This window comes from Alosa pseudoharengus, unplaced genomic scaffold (assembly GCF_046254945.1).
Source record: "Alosa pseudoharengus isolate Yale_2024_CS ecotype anadromous, Long Island Sound unplaced genomic scaffold, YU_APseudo_1.1 YU_APseudo_1.1_scf_10, whole genome shotgun sequence".
NCBI classification, from domain to species: Eukaryota; Metazoa; Chordata; class Actinopteri; order Clupeiformes; family Clupeidae; genus Alosa; species Alosa pseudoharengus.
This window is the reverse complement of record NW_027468565.1, coordinates 34,435,497-34,461,886: the sequence shown is the minus strand read 5'-3', so window position 1 is coordinate 34,461,886 and position 26,390 is coordinate 34,435,497. Positions and strand designations below refer to the sequence as shown.

At 40.1% G+C, this 26,390-nt stretch overlaps 1 protein-coding gene and 2 long non-coding RNA genes across 5 annotated transcripts in view; 1 reads left to right on the top strand and 2 right to left on the bottom strand.

Annotated features, from left to right (window-relative positions):
- Positions 1-26,390, bottom strand: part of LOC143106398 (high-affinity choline transporter 1-like) — a 92,519-nt gene that overhangs the window by 62,362 nt on the left and 3,767 nt on the right. For both annotated transcript variants that reach the window (XM_076270674.1, XM_076270680.1), the window contains exon 2: positions 4,386-4,499. In XM_076270674.1, the coding sequence (XP_076126789.1) occupies positions 4,386-4,499 (114 nt within the window). The remainder of the gene's footprint in view (positions 1-4,385; positions 4,500-26,390) is intronic.
- On the bottom strand, positions 8,814-12,223 carry LOC143106431 (uncharacterized). Its single transcript, XR_012983686.1, has 4 exons — positions 12,141-12,223; positions 11,369-11,410; positions 9,443-9,541; positions 8,814-9,026 (listed from the first exon to the last, which is right to left on the bottom strand). It is a non-coding gene; the product is annotated as an uncharacterized LOC143106431 (long non-coding RNA).
- LOC143106420 (uncharacterized) lies at positions 16,854-19,961 on the top strand. 2 transcript variants are annotated; one of them, XR_012983685.1, is made up of 6 exons: positions 16,854-17,479; positions 18,302-18,388; positions 18,531-18,617; positions 18,698-18,847; positions 19,096-19,172; positions 19,946-19,961. It is a non-coding gene; the product is annotated as an uncharacterized LOC143106420 (long non-coding RNA). The 2 variants fall into 2 exon arrangements; XR_012983683.1 differs by lacking the exon at positions 16,854-17,479 and having other exon boundaries at positions 17,882-18,388.

The following is a 26,390-nucleotide window of genomic DNA, read 5'->3' as shown; positions in this document are numbered from 1 at the left end:
AGTGGTCCCCAAACTACGGCCCGCGGGCCGGATACGGCCCGCCACCTCATTTTGGGTGGCCCCCCAAAACATGTCCGTGGTATATAGCATCTGGCCCGCATGGGAGTACACATCGTCAAACTATAACCTCCGTAATTTCCCCCATTCATTCTCTATGGCGAGTCTTAACAGTACACATGTAATACTCTTTTTGTCCACTGGTGGTTGTTTTGGCGCTGTTTTGTGTTTGCCATCGAAAACGGAATGAAATGTAGGCCTACCTGCAAACAAAGCAAGAGGCCTATGCTGACTGCATCAGTGCTCAAAGTATTCTAGAAGTTGATCAATTAATTGTTAATAACTAACCTATACTCTATTCAAGTCATATTTCTGGGACTTTCTGGGCTAATAATTTCTATTGTTTATTCACTCGTTCAAGTGTTCATACAAATTCACAAGTTCTCATCGGGTGAGTGAAAGTGGTCATTTCAGATGTTTTTGCCAGCACTTCATAAAACTCTCATAGTTTGAGAACTTCAAATTATTTGTAGGATATTGCTTGTTCACAACTTGAGCTGTGTATGCAAAGACACAGAGTTCAGAGTTCACACATTTTGGATAAAATACACTTTTGGGACTCCCTGCTAATACTTTTGGGAATGTTAAAGTCTTTTTATTATTATTTCATTTGAGCTACATTTTACACTGATATGGCATGATGGCAATATAAACACAGCTAACAATGGTATTAAATTGCAGTAGCCTATGATTAAATGTAATGGAATATTCAACTAAGGTAGACTGCTGTTGTTCACAGCACTAAGCTATTTATGGTTATTAATATACTCCGAATCTCTGGCCCTCTCTTAGAGCCAGGCATAGTGAGCTGGCCCTCGGAAGAAAAAGTTTGAGGACCACTGCTATAGAGTGTTGTAGTGTAGCTTACTTCATGATCGAGCTGGCGCATAACATACGTCACGGCCAAATGTTAGCGATTGGGTAGCCTGGGTGTTCCCATGCTGCCTTGCGCGCGATTTGATTCACGCTGCTAAGGCAGCCTGGAGACCATGGAGCAAATTTTCGCCTGAGATAGGAGACCAATCACAGAACAAGGGGGAAGGCAAGACAATGATGAGCTCAGGGGGTCAGGATTTGAAGGGTTAGCTTCAGCCACTTAGCATGGCATTTGGCCGCCGACATTTTTAAAAATATGGCGTTACATGGTTGCAACTTCCGGCACCAGTTTTTACATGCTGATTGGTAGATGACAGCTCATGCACGAGTTTAGTGTTGGGCACGAGCGTCCTCGCGCGTCCATGTTGGTTTGCATTTCTGGAAGGCGACAAATAAAACAACTAACTACTTGGATTAAGCTACTGATACTTGACTTAATGCCTACATGGTTTAGGCTGTATTATCGGACTTTGTGGTAAATAAAAGAAAATTTTTAATGTTGTCATATTAGGCTATTATTTGCCGTATATGCGGGGTACCAATTACCTTAAAGTAACTGACTATGACCATACACTTTGGCAGATGCATAGCAATGACCTATATCCAATTATTAGCCTACTTATTGCGTTGTGTATGAAGACTATTTTAAAACGCACAGGCTGTAGTTCTGTAGAACGCAACGTCTGGATCATGTAACCTATGTCTCCCCAAGTGTTTTAAAAAGAAACAAATGTCAATGACTTATTTCGTTTGCTTTCTTGCAACATTGACATGATTAGGCTATGCATTTGATTTAAATGTTCAGGCTGCCAGTCGAGGCAAAAGCCAAATGTCCAACAACAGTTGCAGACTCTATGCCTGCTCGAACCACAATACCCGAGGGATGTGCGCTTCTATCGGAAGTTTAACTTGCATTGCGTCTTCATTCCGTCTGCCTGCAAATGTAGCCTAGGCTTAACAAGCTGCAAATTCACACTGGGTGCAGCAAAAATTCCAGCTATCCACACGTTTCAGGAATGGCCAATCTTCATCAACGACATACCATTGTACCTTACGTTGTCTTCTGTAACGTGGAATCTAATAGGCTAATTCTAGCTGATGCCGGAAACGAACACCCATGAAACGACATTTTCGTAAAGATGGCTGCGGTCAATTTCATGCTTTTTTGGCTGAAGTAGCTAGCCTAGCATGGGCCATTGAAATGAATGGGGGCGGGACTTAGTCACTCTCTCCAGTTATATATAATACCTCCATGGATGAGCTATGCACAGACGCATTTGATAGACATCCGTGGCACCCAATAAACGGATCTGGGCATTTTTTTCAAATACGAGAAAATTAACGCTTGGTGCCGCTACTTAGACATTGACGTCTAATTGTCGAAGTGGCGGCATTAACATTAATTTTCAGGCGTCCCACTACTGCGACATTTTTTTTTTCCATTGTTGGAGTAGCGGCACTTGACCTTTTTTCAAACGTCCTGTCATTCCGACACGAGGTCATTAACAGTGCCATAGCCAGGATTTTTCAACGGAGTGGACTTTTGCGAAGTAGGCCTAGGGTGGGCCATTATTTTTTTTTTATTCCAATATGGGCAGTATAGCCTTGGCCTACAGTAATCGTCCCAACTTTAAACAACACACGATTTCATCACAACTCAGACGATTCATGGCAAAAAAACAATAAAAGGCTACATTGATAAATAACAGGGGCATCGACAGGATTGGATTCTGTAATAGCCTACGCACAAGAACTTTAACCGAATGAAACCGAAAGGTTAGTCGCGTCTTTAAGAGTGCGCCTAACACACACCAGCTCCGTTGAACATCAATGTTCAATACATATTTTTCGTGTTTAAGAGCTAAAACAAGTTGATTATTTAAAATGTCGGGTAGTCTAAATTATAGCCTATAGCGCGTGCATCTCAGATTGTGGAGAGAGAGAGAAGATTTAACCTAGGTGATGATTATTTGTGTCTGGTGGTAATTACACTTGAGTATAGATACCTACGAATTGTTTTGAATAAAAAAAGATAAGACAACAAATGAAATGTGACCCTGCAAGGCGAAACCAGTCGTTTTGGTAACATTTACAAAATTAAGTTATTGTACTCACACGAACGGCCATAAACTAAACTTTCCAATAATATGCATATCGAGGGTATTGCAAATAGTATTGGGTATTGGATAGTCGCCGACCCTCATTAGATGTGGATATTTGGAGGTTAGGATAGCCATAAAGAAAGAAGGTTATCGCAGTTGCTGTGAGACATACGGCCCTTCTCCAGTCTCTCTCAAAATCAAAACACACCCAATTCACGCTTGGACTTTTCGATTATGTTTCTAAATGTTGGGACTGATGGACACTGAACTCTGGGGGTTATTTGAACGTTCGTTGTGAAGTGGTTTACTGTAAAAGGAGCGTCGGATATCCCGACTGTCTTTGCACAATTATAGGGCCATGATAATGCATGCGCTAGCCTAGAGTCGAGAGAAAGAAGACTAAATAAATATGCAGACATGTTATGTGCAATTCAACAACTGCACGCATGACATATAAAATATATATTCCTAGCCTACATTATTGTGTAGTAAATTGAGTTTATCCAACCTGCTGGCAAGCCAAAATGCGTTGCACATGGCTTTATCATTGTCCTCTAAAATGCAATATAAGCAACTTGAATATGGACACTGAACTCTGGGGGTTATTTGAACGTTCACTGAAGTGTTTTAGGCTACTGGAGCAAGAATTCCGCCCGTCTTTGTGCAATTGGCCATTGATTGACGGCCATTAATGAAATAATATAGGTGGCCTGCACGCACAGAGTTTGTTTGATGCATGGAGTTCCGACCGTTTTCCCCTGAGAGCTTAGAGAATAAAATGAGGAGAGCTACCTGTGTTTTACATATAATGTGTAACATTTATTCACATGGCCAGTTCAAAATCACCTAAGGTTTTGACTGAAATGTGTGCCGATATCAATTATTGGGAAAAACATTGTTTGGAGTGGATGGCGGGTGGATTGTTGATGTAGCTGCAGGTGCAGATGACATGACTCATCCATGCATAGGATAGGATACAGGAACTGAGATAAATTGAAAATGAGGATTGGTAATGTCGGAATAGCGGTACTAAAAAAAGTCGGAGTAGGGGCATGTCTAAATAGAGGCATGTCGTAATAACGGTATGTCGTAATAGAGGGTTGTCGTAATAACGGGATGTCGTAATAAAGAGTGAACCCCGTTATTTTAGGTAAAAACACTTTAGAGAGGCTTTAAGTGTCCTTCAACCTGGATACCATTGTAAATAAAACTGTGTTCTGGATTTTTCTACCATCGTCTGACTTTTCTCTTCTTTCGTCTTCTTTCATCAGTGCTATCAAAATTACCATAAGGTCCTGATAAGGTCATGACTTTACTCACTCGCAAATACAAATTCTGTAACAAACTTACCCACAATAAATGAAACTGCATACTGCAGTGGCATCTGTGCCCAGATCAGTCCCTTGTTTGGGCTATATACAGCTTCTGCTGTACCAAGTATGTAACCTCCTCCAACCCAGGAAGCTATAAAAAATATGCAGATTAAATTAAGAAATAACAATAATAATAATAATAATAATAATAATAATAATAGTCAAGTGCTTTAGAGACAAACAAGAAAAACAAACAATAGTAATAATAATAATAAATATAGCTGCAAGCAGCAATGAGGGGGTCAAGCAAATAAGCAATAAGTCATGAAACTCATGGTTGTTACATTAGACATTGTGACAGTCAAGCCATCAGGATACTGAATTATGGCGTCCCTAGTCAGTGCTGGATTAACAGATCATAGACCCGTGAGCACAAATGTCTGATGCGCCCCCTATAGCCTATAGCTTGAGTAAAACCTTAACATATGACAGGCTATTGACATTGTCATTGTATCTGTCCTCTGCTTTCAAAGTTCTGTCATTGTATCTGTACTCTGCTTTCCATTTCTCCAAACTCCAAGTTGTCATTGTATATCCTCTGCTTTCCATTTCTCCAAACGCATTCTGTCATTGTATCTGTCCTCTGCTTTCAAAGTTCTGTCATTGTATATGTACTCTGCTTTCCATTTCTCTAAACTCATTCTGTCATTGTATCTGTCCTCTGCTTTCCATTTCTCCAAACTTCAAGTTCAGTCATTGGGTCATCCCACGCCTCAGCCACCCATCTACATGACACCTCTCAGATTTTGCTGAAAAGCGGTGAAAATATGCCTTATGTTACCAAACAAAGGAATCTGAAGTCTCAGGTCAATATCTCAAAAGGTTTGCCCATGGTGTCCATTTGAATTTCAAGTGCCACACCCCTTTTTGACACATTGGAATTTCGCATTTCATTTGTTGGCATTTTTGGAGGCCCATAACATATCTTATAATAGTGATAGAAGGCTGAAAATTGGTGTGTTAGTCCATTGCAGTTTGTACTACACAATTCTGCAGGCAGAATCAACATTCCTTACTGTTTGGGTGAGAGGTGGGTCACCAAAATCCTTTTTGTTTTGACGGGCAAAATTATTTATTACTTTTTGGGTGCCGCTAGCATCACGATTAATGATCATATTTATTGTAAACAGGATTATTTGTTATATTTGGGAACTTTGCTCTTGCCAAAATTAATTTGAGGGTTATGGTACCACTGGTGGGGGTTTTATGGGGGTCCACAAACCCTTTCGGGCAGAGGTGACTCTTTTGGAACCCCATATTTGGACCCCCAAATGACCATGTGGGCACTTGATGATCCTAATGGGATTTATACCAGATAAAGATACATATTTGTTCTTTCTTTTAATGAAAAAAATTTTTCACTATGAAGCTCCATAATATGAATTTTATTCTTCATAATGCACCATTTTGGACATTTTTTCCAGAAGTCTGGAATGTAGATCAGGGAGAATTTAGTGATGATAAAGCATGAAAATAGTGGAAATAAGTTAGTATTATGCTCAGTGATGGCAAACAATTAAATACTGAGACTGTCACGGATTAACCCCTTATCCCCCATGAAAGAGACCCGCCATCAAACTTTTAAAGAACTAGATGTACCGCAGAGCGGTACAAAATATGACCGCCGCACCGTCCAGCACATTTTTTCCACAAAAATAAGTCACGCTTGTCAAATTGTGTTCCTTTCCTACTTTGTTCCTTTTTTGTGTGTTTGTAATTGAGTGTGTGCAGAGTGTGTGGTTGTTTTTGTGTATATGTGTTTTGTGTGTGTGTGTGTGTGTTTGTGTATGTAGGTGTGTTGGGTGCATGTGTGTGAGGGTGTGTGTGTGTATGTGTGTATGTGTGTTTGTGTGCGTGTTTGTGTGTGTCGTGTGTGTGCATGTGTAGTGTGTGTGTGTTTATGTGTCTGTGTGTGTGTTTTTATGTGTGTGTGTGTGTGCATGTGTGTGTGTCTTTATGTATGTGTACATAAATAAAGCAAATCAGGGAACCACCTACTCTTTGCGATAAGTGCCATGGGATCTTTAACAACCATGGTGAGTCAGGACCTCAATTTAACATTCACGCAAAGGAAAACATCTCCTGCAGTGCAGTGTCCCTGTCACTGCAATAGGACATTGGGATTGATATTTGTTTGGTGGCTTTTGGCCACAGGGAAGAGTGCCACCTAATGGCCAGCCACCAACACCACTTCCAGCAGGAACCTACTCTTCCAAGGAGGTTTCTTATCCAAGTACTAACTAAGCCTGCTTAGCTTCAGTAATTCAGCAAAGTCAGGGTATCTGCTGGTCTGGCTGCTGGCTAAAAACAAAAGGTGAAAGGCATATATGATTCTAACCGTCTCACTGAATTGCATTATGCACACTCAATTCTCACTGGTATCTTCTAGACAACAAGTACCAAAACATGATTAGTTCATAGATTTCACATGTAAAATACATTTTATACAACCCCACCCCCATCTTGCCTGTTTATAATTCTGAGAAATTCTTGAATTGTGTGCATGTGTGCGTGTACGTGTTTATGTTTGTGTGAGTGTGTGTGCATGTGCTTGTGTATGGAAGAATATTAGACTCAAAAGTTTTGTACATGTGTAGGCTATCACGTTTTGAAACTGTAGAAATTATTTGTAACTGTAAAAATGATCTGTACAAGTAATTGTCAATATCACAAATATGCCCTACACTTACAAATCTATTCTACGGGTACGGAACGGTTTTACAGCTACAAATCATCCTACAGTTAAAAATATTTTACAATTACAAATATATTCTACAATTACACATCAATATTCTACGCACAAAAAGCTGCTCTACAGTTACAAATCTTTTCTACAGGTGTACAGACTTTTGCACCACCTTAGGGATGAGAAGTGTCTCATATGTATTGTGTGTGTGTGTAACAGGATTTGTAACTGTAAAAATGATTTGTGATTTAACCAAAAAATAACACGAACAATTTTAAGCATTACTCATATGTCGTTCACTTACAAATATATTCCACAGGTATTAAATATTCCACAGTTGCTGTCTTTCAATTACGAAACTATTCTGCCATTACAAATCTCTGCTGCTCGCACAAGTATTTTCTACAAGTACACAAATACTTTTGATACTGTTCTGGCGCTTCCTGTTGAATAGCCAATGGCGATCCTCAGGTTTGGCTAGCCAACCATGAATCTCAGTTCACACACCAATCACAGAGCAGGAGCAGCGCCGTCGTCGTGGATAGTTGTGTGGGTGCAACCAAACTTGGAGTCTACGCTTGGAGCACGCTAGCAGAGAATGTCTAGGGAACGGGCTCCGATGCTATTTCCTATATTCCTTGAGGTACATTGCTAGTTAATACAGCCAGTGTACCTGATACACGGGGCAAGTAGTTAACAAAATGTTTCCCCTCTCTATCGGCAGTTATCTTTCTGGCTGTTCCTAGGTAGTTAAGTTATCAATTTATTTACATTTCAAATGGGCGACTTAAGCTATGTTAATCGTTTTACATTTCTGATGGTTCGTTAACTTTGATAATTTGCCAACTGTACCTGTGCAGATAAACTACTACAAATACAATCATGCTTTTCCAGAATGCTCTCTTTCTACATAGTGTTTCAGTGTGAATGTAAATATGCATCGTTGTTTTTGTCTATTCATGTAGCCTAAGCCAGTGTTTCTTGTGTGCAAGTGTGGTTCGCGAGCAGGCATGCTAAAATATAATAGGCCTATAGATGATTTGTTTGTGATGTTGAACAACTTTTATGTAAATCCAAACAGTTCTGTAACACTGCCTATGTAAGCTACGCCAGTTTAAATCATGAATCCTGACAATAAGCAAGGTGGTTCAATGAGTAGGCCTACTATTTTTTTGTTTAGCTAGGTGGTCTGTGAGGTTGTTTTATTTATTGGTTAAGTGGTCCTTGTTCTGAAAAAGTTTGAGAAACACTGATGTAATATCTCTTATCAAGGGCCTTCAAGATCACTCCACTGGACCATTCTCTACATCAGCATGGAGAACATGTAGCCTACCACTGAATAGAAAATACATCTCCTTCCCTCCTATATTTGTTCTTTAAAATGTGTTTCTTAGGTCTATTGTATTCTAGTCTTTGAACACCATTATTGTAGACTTCTCCCCTGTCCTGTCTGATAAATTTAAAATTGCATTTTTAAATATTATTCCCTAATGCTGGGATATGTGAACTTTAATAAATAATTTTATTCATTACGCTTACGTTTTTATCCAAAGCAACTTAGACATCAATTCTTACCAGAGCCAGTTTCTCAGAGCAAGTTGGGGATACACGTAGGTGCCTTGTGGCAGCTGAGAAACAAAATCACAACTTTTCTGGCTACTGCATATGGTGCACACATTGTAGTTAAATATACAACTAGGAAAAATAGCAATCGGCATACAGTTTCTCATTGCATAGTTTATTCATTGAACAACTGGAACTCTGGTCACCGTCTGAAACACTGAAATTGTTGACTATACTGCATTGAACTTGCAGAAAACAACACTAGATCAAGCCAAAACCATAATTGCTTTATTTCAGCGTTGCATCCATAGCTTCTTTGAAGGTGTCCCGTCCAGAAGACCACCAGGTCTTTCAATGTCTCTAAAGAACCTGTAAGAATTAAAAGACAATATCAGAAAATACTTTTAGTAGTAGTTTGTTTGTTATACAATGCTAGCCTGGTTAGCGCTTCGGACTTGTAACCGGAGGGTTGCCGGTTTGAGTCCCGACCAGTAGGCACGGCTGAAGTGCCCTTGAGCAGGCACCTAACCCCTCACTGTTCCCCGAGCGCCACTGTTGTTGCAGGCAGCTCACTGCCGGGATTAGTGAGTGCTTCACCTCACTGTGTGCTCAGTGTGTTTCACCAATTCACGGATTGGGATACTTTCACATATTTTTCAGTCTGCGAGTGGTTCAAGTACAGATCTCTCATCAAATCCAAATCACTCTGATCAGCCAGGTTTCAAAATCGGGGGGGGGGGGGGGGGGGGGGGGGGATCTTAGGAAATATTTGTCATACCACTTACAACGTATTGTCTGAGGTAGGCTGTGACACGGCATGAGTCTTCCATTTCATCTTCGTCAACCTCCGTTTCATCTGGTCAAACCACTCTTTTCAAAATCATCTGCAACAAAAACAGTGCGCAGATTTAGCCTAGTCTACTGTATGACTTCAACGAGGTGATCTTCAGTTTCGTTCTGCTTACAGTATCTCACTGCCACTGCAACGCCTTTGAATGCACTCCACTGCCCTGTTTACAAATGCTACAGTGGACTTAAACTGCCACCTTGTGGCGATAAGTTTTAATACATTTCACACAGCTGCATGAATCACAGAAAGTGCGAAAGAAGTGGCCACTTCTGAATGGGACCCACTGTATGTGGTAACAGCAGGGGTAAAAGTAAGCCGGTACTGGCCGGTACGGAGTACCACTAAAATATTTGGAGAGGGTACGCCGTACCGGAAAGAAAACTATAATGTCTCTGAAAAATATTGCACTTTCAGCATGACAACACAACTGCTAACGTCAAATTACCAGAAGCAACACGTTTCCCCCAAAATATATTTCATATACATCGTTCTGAACTGTATCTAAATTGTGTCTAAACCTCCCGTGCAGCTGAACAGACAACGAGCAAGCTATAGTGCGCGTACAGTAGCCTAATTGCGCCAACGTGCACTGGTATCCAAAGTGTTTTAGCAGACGGACGTTTCTTGGAAAGTCTCCGAAATAAATAAAAAAAACATACAGGCTAAAGAAAAATATGTTGATGTTTCAATAGCCTATTCTGGTTTTATGTGTGCAGTGTTTCGCTGGAGACAAGAGACAGACAGCACGTGTACGGTTTAACCAGATCTTGCGCAGCAATAATGAAAGTGTTTTAGCGGACAGAAGTATTGGAGCGACCGGCTGTCAATCAGGGAGTGCCCGCGCTATGCATAACCCCGGGCACACTCATGGTTGGCAGCCTGGCGAGAGGGGGGCGGGACCCCCGGAGAATATAGGCTACTGTTCGAGAAAGTTCTGCCTCTTTCGGTTCTGGGCCTGACACGGCCCGCTGTGTTATATGCTGCATTGTGTGCTTTGTGACAATAAACCAGTTCATGATAGTGAAACGCTACATATGTTGCAGTCTCCCAAATAAAAAGGCATGACTCAAAGAAACGTGTTTCATGATATACAGTAGCCTATATAAAAAAACGATTGGAAGTGGGAGCGAGCAGAGTAACTAGGCTAAATAAATAAATAAATGTTGAAATTAAGTGTTTGCAATTTATTCATAATCAAAAACAGATACAGGTGGGTTAAAGATATCTAGTGATACTAGAGTGATAAGTCCTAGTGAATGCTTGATAAGTAGACTATAATACAGTAAATAAACAAACAAATAAATAATAAATAATTAGGCTAAGTGAAATTTTAACTCTATATCATAGTACCACCAAGAAGTAAAAACTACTTTCACCCCTGGGTAACAGTCAATATTTTTTTTCAAATGTGCTTCATAAACATACAATCCTGCACTGTGAAAACAAAAAACATCTGAATTATACTTCTCCCTTCACCCAAATACAATAATGAAGGTGAAAGGAAGTTATTAAGCATTAATGGTGCTTCCTAAAGGGGGTATTGATAAATAGTCTAGGTCCAGAGGCTGCCTTTGAAGAGCCTGTTCCAGTCTGGTTTTCAGCCTAACTAATAACCTGCCAGTGTAGATAAATTTATCATAGATAATGATCTATCACTGACAGGAACCAACAAAAATGTTTGAAAATAAACTGACTTTTAAAGATAGAATAGTAGTGATTTCTCTTTAACTTTTACAAAATATAAAACATACACATCCGAGGATGTTGTTTTAAGTAAGAATACTGCCGTCAACAAGTTCAAAAGGTATGCTTTTTGAAACTCACATCGGGCGGCGACAGTAAAATATATTTTATGACCCACCTGTGCTTCAGAAGGAGGCAGCAACTGGGGATCCATAAGAACCTGCTTACACAGAAGAAATAGATACATAGACAGATGAATGTGTCTACCAATGCCCAGCACAGTATTTCTGTATTATTTATTTTGTACCTTATGATCAGTCATGAAGAACCATCAGAAAATGCCAACATAGCCTAGCTGATGTTGACACCAGTTGGTATGTTTTGTCACACATATCAATGGATACTTATTATTAACTTATAACTAACTCCAGAGCAATCTGTTGAGCATCAAACCTACAGTACTACGGTTTTTCTGCAGTAAGGAGTTTCTGTTGCCTACTATAAGAGTTCGTCAAGTCCGAAGTAGCACCTCACAATCTGGAGGTAGACCTGGCATACGAGGCCTAATGGTTAGCACACCTCTTGATAATAATGCTAAGCCTACCTTATGACTGACAAACTCCCTTAAAACTTTGACCGCATTTGTTACAAACTTGAAACAAAATGTCTTCAAAAGTATGTTGAGTGTTGTTATTTATTTCCATCCATCCACACACTACATTTCCGTTCGCACTTGTATGCTGCTTAAACTGAAAATTTAGCTACCATTGCTATTCTACATTGAGATTGAGTGGGATTTGGCTAACTAGCGGTAGCTTAGTTATCTGTTGCCCACATTAGTTGCCATTGATTGATATCACCTCGTTGCCCCGTATATCAGGTACACTGGCTGTATTAACAAGGAATAGTGGACATAGAACAAGTTTGTGTGGTGTAGGCTACCAACATACCTCAAAGAATACAGGAAACTAGCGTGCTCCAAGCGTAGACTCCACGTTTGGTTACACCCACAGACAACGACGGCGCTGCTCCTGCTCTGTGATTGGTTAGTGAACTGAGATTCATGGTTGGCTGCCAAACCTGAGGATCGCCATTGGCTATTCAACAGGAAGCGCCAGAACAGTCTCAAAAGTATTTGTGTACTTGTATACTTGTGCGAGCAGCAGAGATTTGTAATGGCAGAATAGTTTCGTAATTGAAAGACAGCAACTGTGGAATATTTAATACCTGTGGAATATATTTGTAAGTGAACGACATATGAGTAATACTTAAAATTGTTCGTGTTATTTTTTTGTTAAATCACAAATCATTTTTACAGTTACAAATCCTGTTACACACACACACAATACATATGAGACACTTCTCATCCCTAAGGTGGTGCAAAAGTCTGTACACCTGTAGAAAAGATTTGTAACTGTAGAGCAGCTTTTTGTGCGTAGAATATTGATGTGTAATTGTAGAATATATTTGTAATTGTAAAATATTTTTAACTGTAGGATGATTTGTAGCTGTAAAACCGTTCCGTACCCGTAGAATAGATTTGTAAGTGTAGGGCATATTTGTGATATTGACAATTACTTGTACAGATCATTTTTACAGTTACAAATAATTTCTACAGTTTCAAAACGTGATACACACGTACAAAACTTTTGAGTCTAATATTCTTCCATACTTGTGGGTGTGCCTGTGTGTGTGCATGTGCATGCATGCGTACATATGTCTACTGTGTGTGTATGTGTCATACATCTGATTACTGTGAATGTATGTGTGTGTGTGAATATCTGTTTATGCACATGTCTGCATATGGAATGGGTTAACATGACCCCTGGAGGCAAACATACACAAAAAATTGGTCATCCTAGGCCAGGGGTCGGCAACCTTTTTTGCCTGGAGAGCCACTTTTACCAAATGTATTATTTTTTTAATCTCAGAAGAGCCACATAAAGACAGTTACAAGAAAAAGTTTGGATATTTACCGTACAGTTACTTTAATTCAAGAGTGGATTTTTAAATACATTTTCTACTATTTTTAATATGCAAGTAACTTGAAATGTAAAGTGGAATGACAGAAGTATAGGCCTTAGGCTTCCCATGTAGGCTAAACACCACCCCCTCTTTTTCCAGTGTCCTTTGGTATGCAAAGTAATAGCTAATAACACAACACTCAATTTTCGTTGCCATGTCATTGGTGAAATTGAACATTAGGCCTACCAGAGATTAGATTTGGTGATGGCCTTGTAGTCTGGCTGACTCCTACTCAGTGAGGTGAAGTTTCATGCAAGAATTGAGGCTATCACCATTTAAGGGCAACTCCACACAAAACTGTCATATCCATAACGCCAACAAAATACCATGGCATTGTGTTGGCTTTATGGATGTGACAGTTTTGCGCGGAATTGCCCTTTAACGTCAGCGCAGGTTTGTCTTTATATTTTTCGTATGTGAGAAAGATTTCTCACATGCAAGTGGAACCGAACAGGGTTAACACAGCAATACTAACTCGTTGCAGTGTGTGATATAACGGGCAGTTCATTTCACGTTTTCAGAATCAGTCTTCGGATGGAAACTTTCCCATTTCAGCCTTGTGTTCGCGCTCGCAAGCTGTGGTCGCTGACGTTTCCTTTTTGACATTTTCCTTATCTAGCCTACAGCAAGCGCACACATCAACAACAATTAAAGTGTTCTCGTTGACTGAAATGGAGGGAAATCGGTGATTTTGTTTGATATTGACATGGCAACGAACCGCAAATGTAACAATATTGTGCAGGCTACGGTTACGGAGTCAAGTGAGGTGGAAAGTTATATAGGCCTAGGCTAAATTACTCAGATAGACCTACAATATTACATTTTGAAAATGAACAAACTAAAATAAAATACATTTTAATTAAATACTCATTAATTATTTTCAAGAGCTGAGCCGCATCAGAGGGATCAAAGAGCCGCATGCGGCTCCGGAGCCGCGGGTTGCCGACCCCTGTCCTAGGCCCTACGGTTCTCAAGATATTCACAGAAAACTCTGTTGGTGTACGGTCACTAAATGTACACATACATTCATTTATTGTATGGCCCCCCATGAACGATAGCCCACGAAACTTGGCATGCATTCAGAGGGTGTCATAATGATCCTACACTTTCAATTTCGTGCAGTTTTGACCATGTCAGCCAGATATATTCTGATTACAACACCTAATTATTTGCTTTTTAATTTTTGACTAGGTGGCGCTATACATGAAATGAGTGGTTGACATGGCCCCTTAAGACCAACATACAAAAAAAGGTGGTCCTCCTAGGCCCTACGGTTCTCGAGATATTCACAGAAAACTGTCTGGCCACCTACAGGCCAGTTGGTGTACAGTAACATAAATTAATTTATTGTATGGCCCCCCATGGACGGAATTCCACGAAACTTGGCATGCATTCAGAGGGTGTCATATTGATCTTACACTTCCAATTTAGTGCAGTTTTGACCATGTTAGGTCACAGATACCTGCGATTACAACACCTCATTTTTACTTTTTCATTTTTAACTAGGTGGTGCTATACATGAAATGAGTGGTTATGGAATGGGTTGACATGGCCCCTTAAGATCAACATACAAAAAAAAGGTGGTCCTCCTAAACCCTACGGTTCTTGAGATATTCACAGAAAACTGTGTCCGCCCTACCCTCCAGTCCAGCGGGGGGCTACAGATCAAAACGAAAAACAATGGTTCCATACTATCCTTGTGGGGCTACATGCCCACCAAGTTTAGTGCACCCCGGTCTTTCAGTGTCCTGGGAATCCTTGACGGAAAATTGGCCATGCGAAAAAGAAGAAAAAAAAAGAAAAAGAAAAAAAAATCTGACTAAACCTATATGACGCCGTTTCGCTGCGCGGCGGTTATAACTAAATAACAAGAATGTTACATAGTGTAAGAACACTACAAATAGAAGGGAGTTTTTCCTTGCCCCTGTCACTCTCCAAATAAAATGTTATTGAAAATTAAGTTGAATAGTGTCTTTAACTATTATCCAAGAAATTGTGGAAGCAGTGACATAATTTTGTCATGGTCCTTTTGGTCAAGTTTGTATTGGCGAGCACTGCGTCCATAGATGTCTGGCACACTGACACAACAGGGGATCTGTCTTTGGTCCGATGGCCATGTGAGGATGTTGTTGACACACTTCATGAATTTCACAAAAACGTCACCATGTTCATCTGAACGCCAGGACTTTTACGGGCTTTTCCCAAATCACAAAAGTAACGTCAACGCAGCGGTATAGTAGCAGATAGTAGCATCCATCAGGCAAGTGTTATTTAAATAAACTCCTGGTGTACCTACAAACTTTTCAATGCCTCGTTTTATGAGCAAAGAACATACTGTAGAAGTTTCGTACCATTCAGGGCATTATTAGTGGGGTAATTTACGAGAAGTTGGTTCCATTACGCCTGCAGAAACTCATTAGTTTCTGACAGCGCTACTAGACCAGGGTTCGACCAAGGGAAAACAGGTTCTGGGAGGGTGTTTGGCTCGGGTCATGGTGCAAAGGACCCTAGGGTGAAATTACTCCGAACCATCGCTTTAACTCTGCATCTAAGATGACACCGAGGCTTGTTACTTTTGGTTTGACCTGGTGTGCCAAGTTACCCAGATTACTAAGAACAATGTCTCGCTTTGGTTTTGGTCCAACCTCTGTTTTGTCATCATTTAGTTTCAAAATGTTTTTGCTCATCCAGGCGCGCCTGCAGGTGTACGTCCGTACGCACTGTGCGTACCATCAGGCTATTCAACAAAAGAAAATTTCCCTTGTGTGTGTGTGTAATGTGTATTCACTCCAAATTGGCCCACCATGCACAGTATCCCATTAGCTGCATGCCATCAGGCTATTTACAATTTTCTATTATTTAACTTGAGCGTGAACATTTATCAAAATTAACGCACGCACATTTTGTTTGAGCAGGAGACAGAATACGCACGCAGGCACGCAACTAGGCTAGGCCAGGGCCGGAGTGGGGCCACTTTTCAGCCCGGGAGTTTCAGGCCCAAGACCGGCCCACTTTTTTAGTGGTGGTGAAATTGCATAAATAAGGCAACATTTGAGCTCTTACTATCCTGTAGTTTTTATTATCGGCTAATATTCCACTATTCCACAAGGATAGGTTGATAAGTTAACAAAAACAGGAAGGAAGAAATAAAGCATTTGAAATGTATCCCACAATTCCACTAAGAGGCATATTGAACTACTGTATTGTTTACATGTTTTTTCTGCATGGGTCAGCTATCATGTTGTTGTTTGGTGATTTGCTCCTTTACTACACCCACTTCTGAGCAAACAAGCCATATAGGTGGATCATGTAGACTACTGCTGTCATAGCCTACTGTTCTTTCTTCCATAAAATAACTTTAATTCATATGGTTAACTCTATTATCCTTTCTACTTGTCCCTATAGTCATAGTTAATTTCGGGCTATCATTTTCAGCGGGGGACTGGCTGATCTGATGCTCAGGCTACTTTTGTTTTTAGGCCTAGGCTACTGCACACAGATCAAGCTTGAGTTTTGTTATCAATATTTGCATAATATTGGATGATACCAAAATGCTAATATTTTAATTCATTTAATATGTTACTTGCGAATAGGTTGACAACGCTACAACGTCCAGTAGGTTACACAGTAAAATTCCAAGAGTTAAAATGACAGAGTAGACTGTTATTGACTCTAATAGAGTTACATTTACTACAGTTGGAGTAAAATATACTCTAGCATATTAGTTAAAAAACAGAGTTAAAATCACAAGAGTTAATCATCCACCTCATTTTCTCATTTGGACGCCATTTTAGAAATTTCTTGGGAGATGTTTGCCTAATTATTATTTGGATATTATTCATAAAAAATCAAGTGTTTACTTCTGGTTTATTCCAAAGTCATTCGGTAGCTTTAAGATTTTTTTCTGGACTAGGCTACTAAAAAATTACTTGCAAGTTTGTAGGCTAGCATGTGCTACAGTAAAATAGGCAAATACTGCTAAGCTATCTATAAACGGAGTCTCTGTTATCAAGCCTATAGCTGTTCACAAAGAATAGTCAAAGCGGACAAACATTATAATAATACTAATAATTATAATTATTGTATGTTTGTTACATGCAAGTGTGTAAGGGCTCAGACAAATTACTAACTGGCGGAACGTGCCTTCTGGCATCTCACGTCAGAGACGAACGTTAGTAGCCTATCACCCACTTCCTTCCATTTGAGAGAATGCAGCGACGCGACGGAGCCTGGTTAGAAGAATCTCTCTGAAGTGCAGTTGAAGGTGAGTAGATGTTCATCTAAAATACACTTACTAGAGATTTATTTCACATGTTCCGTAGTATGCCTCGAAAATGATAAACAATAAGCGGTGATGCGAAAGAGGAGTGTAACTTAACGTAAATGTATGGTCAAGATATCATTCTGAAATGTGTTGACCTTCAGGGGCTAACGTTAACGTTAAGTTAACTGCTAACGAAGGTTGAAAGTTAACATGAACGTTACCTCTGTGTAACATGAGGTACATGTAAATTCGTGCTCCTGTATTGTACAATGCTATACGTTTTTTTTATCATGTTAATATTTACTCAACCAAATATGATACCAGTATAATCGTCTTTAATGGTCAACATTGACTTGGTTAGCAGCTAGCCTATCAGCCAACGTAGCTCTCATTGGCAGCTTAGCATAATGCAAATCAGCTATCAAATAAAGGCTATGGTTAGCTTAATGAGGTAACAGTTACTGTTGTTAGCTACTTAACATTAACAGTCATTAATAGGGCAAATTAGCTTAAAGTTCATGCTCTACCAAAAAGCTTGTTTCACGTAAAACAGGCATCCATAAGCATGAATTTGGCCTTCACAAGTTGGTTATTTCAAAACTAGCTGCATTAATTGACTATCAAGGACATGTGTTGATTGCTGAATGTGCATCATTGATAGCATAGAAGACACGTGTTCAGTGCAAAGTGCCAACAGGTGCACGTGCCACATTTACTAGTTTAGTCGGTGTCACTGAGATAGTTGTTACCTGTTTTTTTTTAAGAAACTGTTTTAAAAGTAGTGTTGATTTTGTCTGAATGTTTGATTTTATGTTTTCTCAGGATGTTGGTGAAAGTTAAATACCAGGCAGACCAGATACATTAAAATGGTGGAAACTGATGCCACTCTAGAGGATTTATTTAACCAAGGTACTGATTTATTCAATTGTTGCATCACATTTACTAGTTTAGTCAGTGTCACTGAGATAGTTGTTACCTGTTTTTTTTTTTAAGAAACTGTTTTAAAAGTAGTGTTGATTTTGTCTGAATGTTTAATTTTATGTTTTCTCAGGATGTTGGTGAAAGTTAAATACCAGGCAGACCAGATACATTAAAATGGTGGAAACTGATGCCACTCTAGAGGATTTATTTAACCAAGGTACTGATTTATTCAATTGTTGCATTGTTTAAGTCTATTGTCAGTTTTTTTTTGTAATGTTCTGTTAATTTTTATTTTAGTGTTCATGAAATTTGATATTTAAGCCAAACACCAAGCTGGACTAAAATGTATGATGAGTTTGGTACAGAAGATTGACAACTATGTGTCTGAAGATGTGGTGAAGGATCCAAAATGTGGTGTATTAAAGCTGAAGCCTGCAGAAGATGATGGTGAGTTGTAATATGGAATGTAGTTAAAACTTGGTACAAGTTTTGTGAATATATCAACAGCGGTTGCAACACATTGTTTTGATGGAATTCCACTCTGTGGGGTTTGTGGATGTTGATTATGTCCGTCTTTGAGCCTATTTAGTGTTTAAAAATCTCAGCCATCAAAGACTACATGACATACAGCCGTCACAGGTACTGGACATGACTATATTACTGATTTATTCTGTCCTTTGCTATCTGCTTTGTAGTAGATGCATTATGTGATTCAGATGACACCACTGCCTTGTCTCCAAATAAGCCCAAGGGAGATGATGGGGTAGAGCAAGTAAGTGGCATTTTTTCCCTAGTTAAATATTGGTAAAATCTTTATGCTGCCCATTAACACAAAGGTAACCTAAACTGAAACCCACACTGAGGTATTTTTTTTTCTTCAAAAAAATTCCACACACTCAGATCTGTGCAAAATGATCTTTCTATTCTAGATTTCGGTCATAGACCCTCTTCAGGAATCCTGAAAAAGGCCCATGACCGAAAGCTATATAAAAAGATAATTTTGCACAGATGTGAGTGTGTGGATTTGTCATGCTGTGCTTGACTTTTGACTTTAAATCCCAGCATCTCAACCACCAGATGAACAGCATTATTTGTCTCTTTTAAATGATTGAACTTGAAATGAAACCATTTCATAAGTATTTCTGCATACAAATTGTAATGAATCTGTTTAAGATCAAATACATTGTTTACAGTGCACTGAATTTCACATTGATCTCCATTTCTCAAGGTCACCGAGAACTGTCGGTACAGGGAAAAAAAACAAAACAAAAAAACAATCGGATTCACTTAGCTCGAAATGCAGCAGCCAGGAAGCTACTGCGCTACACTCTAGGGGCATGTTCCTGAGCCCCAATGTTCATGACCCCAGAGTGTAGCGCTGTAGCTGCACAGTCGCTTTAGCTGCTGGCTTTAGCAACTCGAGCTATGTAAAACCGATTGTTTTCGTTTTACATACTCGGTGACCCAAGAAATGGAGATCTATTTGGAAAATCGCTGGATTTCCCCTTAATGCTGGAACTCACCCTACTTTACACTGTTTTATAGGAACATTTCTATGATCGATCAGGGTACCTGGCCTGACGCATTAAAACAATTCAGAGGAAAGCTTCAGGAACCACAAAGTCCAGCACACAATGAACATAATGGAGGACCAGCTTCTGAAGATGTGCCCGAGCCAGTCCTGAATGAAGAACAGCCGAGAGAGGCGGTATCTCTAATGAAGCATTCTTCTGATGAAGAAGTTGTGCGGCTGAAGGTGAACGTTTGATTATCGTCAGAAAAAATGGTCCATGACCCTCAATCACCTCATATGCTTGCAACATTCTCTCGATTCGTGGATGTAATGGATCAGATTGAGCAAGACTGTGTTACTGTTTGGTGAGATTTCAGCGAACCTTCTTGAGAGGTGGTCAACTATGTTCAAAGAGAATACCTATTAAACAGAGTAAAGGTCTTTCTTCCTCCAGCATCGAACTGCAAAAAAGGATCCAGGTAGCAGAATCACCACATGGGCTGTGTCCCGGTAGAACACTCAGGTTAAAGTGTGGTGAGACTGGGTGTTTCAGGGACATTTTCTGGCTTTTAGAAAACATTTGGAAATGTTACATGAGTATAGCGTTAATAATGTTCATGTTTTGGAAAATAACTGTAGTGAACACAGAAGTAATGATTTGGCGGTAGATTTTGATACAGTGGTTCCTGTTATGCATTCTGCTGTACATGAGATACAGGTTAAGGAAACTATTCAGTTTTTTGAGTGATAAGCAAAGTGTTGAGGAAATGAATCATACTTTAAGTCATCTTGAAAATCTCTTCTAGGCCCCATCCATTGGATCTTACCTTAGGTATGAGCTACACCAGGCGCGTAACTGAAGCGTTCCGTTCGCGACGCGTAAAATTCATTTTAAATGAATGGTCTATTTTTTTCGAACGTACGCGCCGCTATCACGTCTGATGTAGCTACCGCCATTGATTATAGTGGCAGCTAATTGTTGCAGCAGACGCTATGCGAACGTAATGCTTCATTTACGCGCCTGGTGTAGCTTCACTGTTAGAATGTGTGGACTTAAACATGTCGGTGATGCTAGAATGTTTCAGTACAGGCTGTAGAGCAGTGGTCTCCAACACGGTGCCCGCGGGCACCAGGTAGCCCGCGGGATGGCTATGAGGCGCCCCCAGCGCACCTTCTAAAAATAGCCAACAGGTCGCCTGCAGATCACGCTCTAAAAACACGCTCCATTGTGAAGTTTTCAATAGATATTTAAGTCTAGACCAGAACCATTTTAAGAATGTATGTAGCCATACATTTGTAACATTAAATTAATATTGGTGATACCTTACAAATTGTAGCTGCGTTACATTTTAGCCTTTGGCTCCAAATCCGTTTCCCATTCAATCTTTAAACAACAACGGAAGCGGAGCACATACACGCTGCTCGCATGCATAGACAGTAAAGGGGGGAAAAACTTGCTCGTCTGGTGTAGCCAATGGAAACATATCTTTGCAAAAGTTCTGTGGCCATTCCATGTTCGTCAAATACGGTTCTTGCATGATTGTTCAAGGACTGAAAAACAATTGCTTTAGCTCACAGGCCTTTTCTCCTCCGTAGGCTACTGCCATAATAGCGCTGAAAATGTTGTGGCATGCATGACTGGGCAGGACTGAGCATGACCTTTTTTGTCAGATCATGGAGAGATTTCAGGTGTGCAATAACTTTAAAAGGAGTTTTCATATGTTAGGGTGGTATGGGCGATTACTATTGAAATGTTAAAACCGAATTGTCCACTGAAATCAGGACTTAAACAACCCCTGAATTCATAATGGTGGGTGGGTATAAATTGGGTACAAATTGTAACCCAAATTATTAATTGCACAAAAATATTGTTTTTTTTTTTTGTTAAAAAAAATTGGATTAGATTCCCCATGCAAACTTTGAAATGAACAAACTGAACAAAAATGTTGGTAGTGTTGCATAGGCTATTGATATTAAAGTTGAAAATACAGTTGCTTAATATATAAAGACTTATAGGCCTACACAATATTGATAATTTAAAAGTAAAAATCACATAGGCCTATTATTTAGGAGGACTACCCTCGCAAAAAAGGGGTGAGGGTATGTTTGTTTCAAATGGGTAGCCCTCCATATGATTTCGGGTCTTCAGGTAGCCCTCATTCCCAAAAAGGTTGGAGACCCCTGCTGTAGAGTGAGTAAAATTGGTATGTAAGCTAATGTATCACTAACAACAACTTGATATTATGTTCTAGTGGCTTTGTTCCATTTGATGCCAAATGTGTTGTACATGCATTTACAAAAGGAAAAAAAAAATGAAACTTTTTATATTGTATATTGATACATTAACTTAATATTTTGTAATAAATATATTTTCAATAATTTGTCTGTATGTCCTTCAGATTTTGTAGAGCTTGATAAAGACAAGCAAAATGGTGACTCTAGCAAGAGTAGCTGGGAATAAACTCTGAATAGAGATAAACTAAGATTACCCCATTAAGAGTTAAGATGACTCTGGAAAGAGTTGTTGGCTTATAGAGTAGATTTTTCTTTACTCCCTGTGGAGTTTATCTTGGTGATTTTTCAACTCTCTATAGAGTAAATTTAACTCTGAAAAATGTGCTCTAGGAGAAGAGTCAAATTTACTCTCTGTGGGGTGGGACCAATGGGTCTCTATGACAGAGTCAGAATCGACTCTATTAGAGTTGAAAACAACTCTGACAATTTTACTGTGTATTAGCCCAATTACGCCGTTATAATCATGGCTATCTCTCTTTACCAGTTGCCACTTATGTCTGTCCTCTTCCAAAAAAAATTGGAAGCATTGCACATTTGGCAGCATTTCCCTCCAATACTTTTCGTATTTTTTACCAGGCCTTTTCAGTCCCTCATGGCATCTTTCTACCATCCATCCTCTGACGCTTATCACTACGGTAGGGCCGGCCTGGCTGGTAGGCCTAGGCCAGTGTTTCTCAAACTTTTTTTCTGGGGACCCTTTTTAAAAATGACAGACTATCGCGACCCAACTCGTGACTGTGGTAGTTAACAAACTAGATCAGTGGTTCTCAAACTTTTTCTTTCATTCCGCACTTTGACCTCATCGCTCTAAGAAAGTGGTAGGTCAAGCTTAAAATTGTCAAATTTATTGAAATAATGACACGTACTAAATATATCCTCTTCAACAGAGTTAAAATCAGCTGGTGCTGCAGATATGATAATAAATAAATACATAACACACATATTTCTGTTTTCCAGCAACATATTAGGAAGTATAGGCCATTTTACAGCATTGTACAATATATTCAATGAAATACCAACATGCTGCATTAAATGGATCCATAATCCAGTCATACTGAGCACTGCTGGTTGGGAAATATTTTTGAAATAAACTTTGCAGGGATGTGATGTGTAGGCCTACTGTTTAATACATGGGATCACAAGAGTGCCTCCCAATCAGACGTTTCAGCGATTTCGCTCAGAAATCTCAAAGGCATAATACTGTCGCGATCGAGGCGCCTGTCCCATACTCAAGTTTTTTTGGTGAATAATCTTATTTGCTAGGTGAGGTAGGTGCTTGTCTTTGCCTTGTAACTGGACATTTAACTCAAATGTATCGCTAAGATATATCAAATATATCGCTAAGATAGGCCAGCTTCGTCAAGAAATGTTCATTAGTGAACGTGCTTGCAGATTCAAACATGCGCTCTTCCTCCAAGAAGAGGCGACTCGGAGCTCAAACACACGCGACAGCACTTTACCTCGGGAAAGCCACCTTGCCTTGCTGTGAAACAGTACAGCCTTTTGGTCAGCTACCATCTCTTCGCAAAGTGCGGAGAATAGACGCGCTTTTAAGGGCCGGGTTTTGATGAAATTCACCACTCTCACAACAACGTTCAAAATCTCATGTAGGTCGGGACTAACTTAAGCTGCCTTGACATGAGCGCTTCCCTGTGAATAACACAGTGCGTCTATTGCGCATCGGGTGCTACCTGGGCCCAGGCTACAGATAAAAAATAAAATAAAAAAACTCCTGTTTTTCACGTCAGTTCGCGCCCCACCTGGCATGCCTCCGCGACCCAGTAGTGGATCGCGACCCACAGTTTGAGAAACGCTGCCCTAGGCTATCTGAGAAAACTTTTTAGGAAAGACCATAGGAGAAAGACAGGCTATATGGACCCAACCAATTAACTCTTCTTAGGAGGGGAGAACAACCCATGCAGAGGCTGCGGTGTTAGGCATAGAATGCGAACGTGTGTAGCCAACTTTAAGAGAAGAGATTAACGTGACAAATGCCAATATTTTCCCCTCGACCGGCCCAAAAGTGAAGCGTCCCACCGGGAATTCTCCCGATTCTCCCGATTACCCACTCCGGGCCTGGGCTAGGCTACTTGTTATTTTCTTTTACTCGGCTATCTATATGGTTATCAGCACACAATGTTGAGCTAATTCACTAACTCAATACTCATCATGGATATCACAAGTTTAAACAACGAAAACAGAAAGTATGCAAAGCTAGAGGAGTTATTCCAGATGAGCAAGAACAAGGTAGGCAATTGGTGTACTTGTCAGAACGTTAGACTGTATTGCAGCTGTTTAAAGCCAGACGTCACGTTACGCCAGAACAAAACAAGGTACAGTTAGCCTGTATAGGGCTGAATAGGTCATTGTAGACGTTGATTACTATTGCATGTGGATGTTGTTATGCTATGCAGGCTACTTTTTAGCTGACCAATGCACGGGGCTAAAACCGGGAAACAGATAAATATTGTCCACGCGTGATTTTTTTTTTTTTTTTTTGGGGGGGGGGTTGATGAGTGTGCGTACCATAGCATTAATTCCTGCAGGCGCCCCTGTGCTCATCCACTGATTAATGGAGGTTAGGCATGCAGTGAGGGAGCAAAGGCCATCTGGGTTAGTTGGCTCCACAGAAATATACAATTGGGTATCATCTGCATAGTTGTGGAAGTTTACATTATGCTGACTTATGATGTTTCCCAACGGAAGCATATATAGGGAAAAGAGCAGGGGACCAAGGCAGCTCCCCTGGGCCACACCAAAAGGCAAGTCATGTTTTACAGACACATGATCTCCTAGACTGTGTGAGAAGTTGAACTTTCCCCCTTCTCCCTATATCGGACTTTAAAGACGTTTTGGTGCGCTCTTGAAATGCGAGAGAGGGAGAGACTCCACTCGGTTGCACACACACATACAGTACATGCACCCATACGCACACAGTCACCCGCCACATCTCCCTGGCGTATAAACGATGTTGTGTGTTTGTTTGAAGTATTGTTTCATGTTGTGTAAAGTGTGTTTGGTGTACAGTTTTGTCTAATCGTTAGTGTCGGGAGTTTTGCCGCCAGTTTGGCGTTCATTCATGCGTCAGTCTGCCGCGATTTTTCTTTAGTTTTGCCAAAAGCGGCGTTAATTATAATAATGTCTTTCTTTGTTCCCGGTAACTTAAACACATAGTGTGGTACCCACTGTCATTCCATTTACCATTTGCATTCGCTGTACAACGCCTGTAAACCGGTTAACATTCACCATACTCACAACACTTCCTGGTGCTTCGGCTTCCCAGCCACTGTCCCATGCGGAAGCGCGATTCGCGTTGGGACAGTGCTTTTACCAACATCCCACAGGGGGAGGGAGTGGGGCATTATGATACAGGGGTGTTTGCCTTGTCTGTTTGTCGTCTTGTTATTATTATGTATGTGGGAAACCTAAAAAATGCAGTTTTTCCTAAATAACTACCTGAACCGTGGCACCGAGGATGAAGACATTTTTATGGTATGTTGGTCTCAAGGGCCCACATCAACCTAGCCCATAATCACCCATTTGTGATTTGCACCCCCCCGGTAAAAAATGAAAATGCAATATCATTCTGCTTTAATCGCCCCTCTCTTCAGTAAAGACGTTCAGAACTGCACCAAATTTTATGTGTATGATTAACCTGACATTATCTGGGGGTATGCCAAGTTTCGTAGAATTTCATCCATGGGGGGGTCTAAAAAATTAAGTTATGTGTACATTTAGTGACTGTACACTCATTAGCCTGTAGATGGTGGTGCACACATATACACATGCACACACACACAGGCACCCACATACTATCGGTATTAGAACGGCCGATACATAATTACAAATTCAGTAGGATTAAAAGAAAGACAAAATAAATATTCATCATCATCATCATGGCTGCATTTCCAGTATTGGCGATAAGTAGTCGTTTGTCCACTAGATGGCGCATCGTTGCAGTGAGACGTAATTTTGTTGGAAGTTAATCTAAAGTGGGTTGGAAAGACACTACGCTTCCTACAAGGACAAGACTGTAGGCTACAGTAGTTTACAGGAGAACGTCTAAGGGTAGGATGATTTCTGCATGACATGTAATTCCCATTTCCTCTTGAAGGCGAAATAAATCTGAGAATGTTTATCGGAAATGCTTGGTTTTTTACTGCAGGTAGGCTACGTTAATCC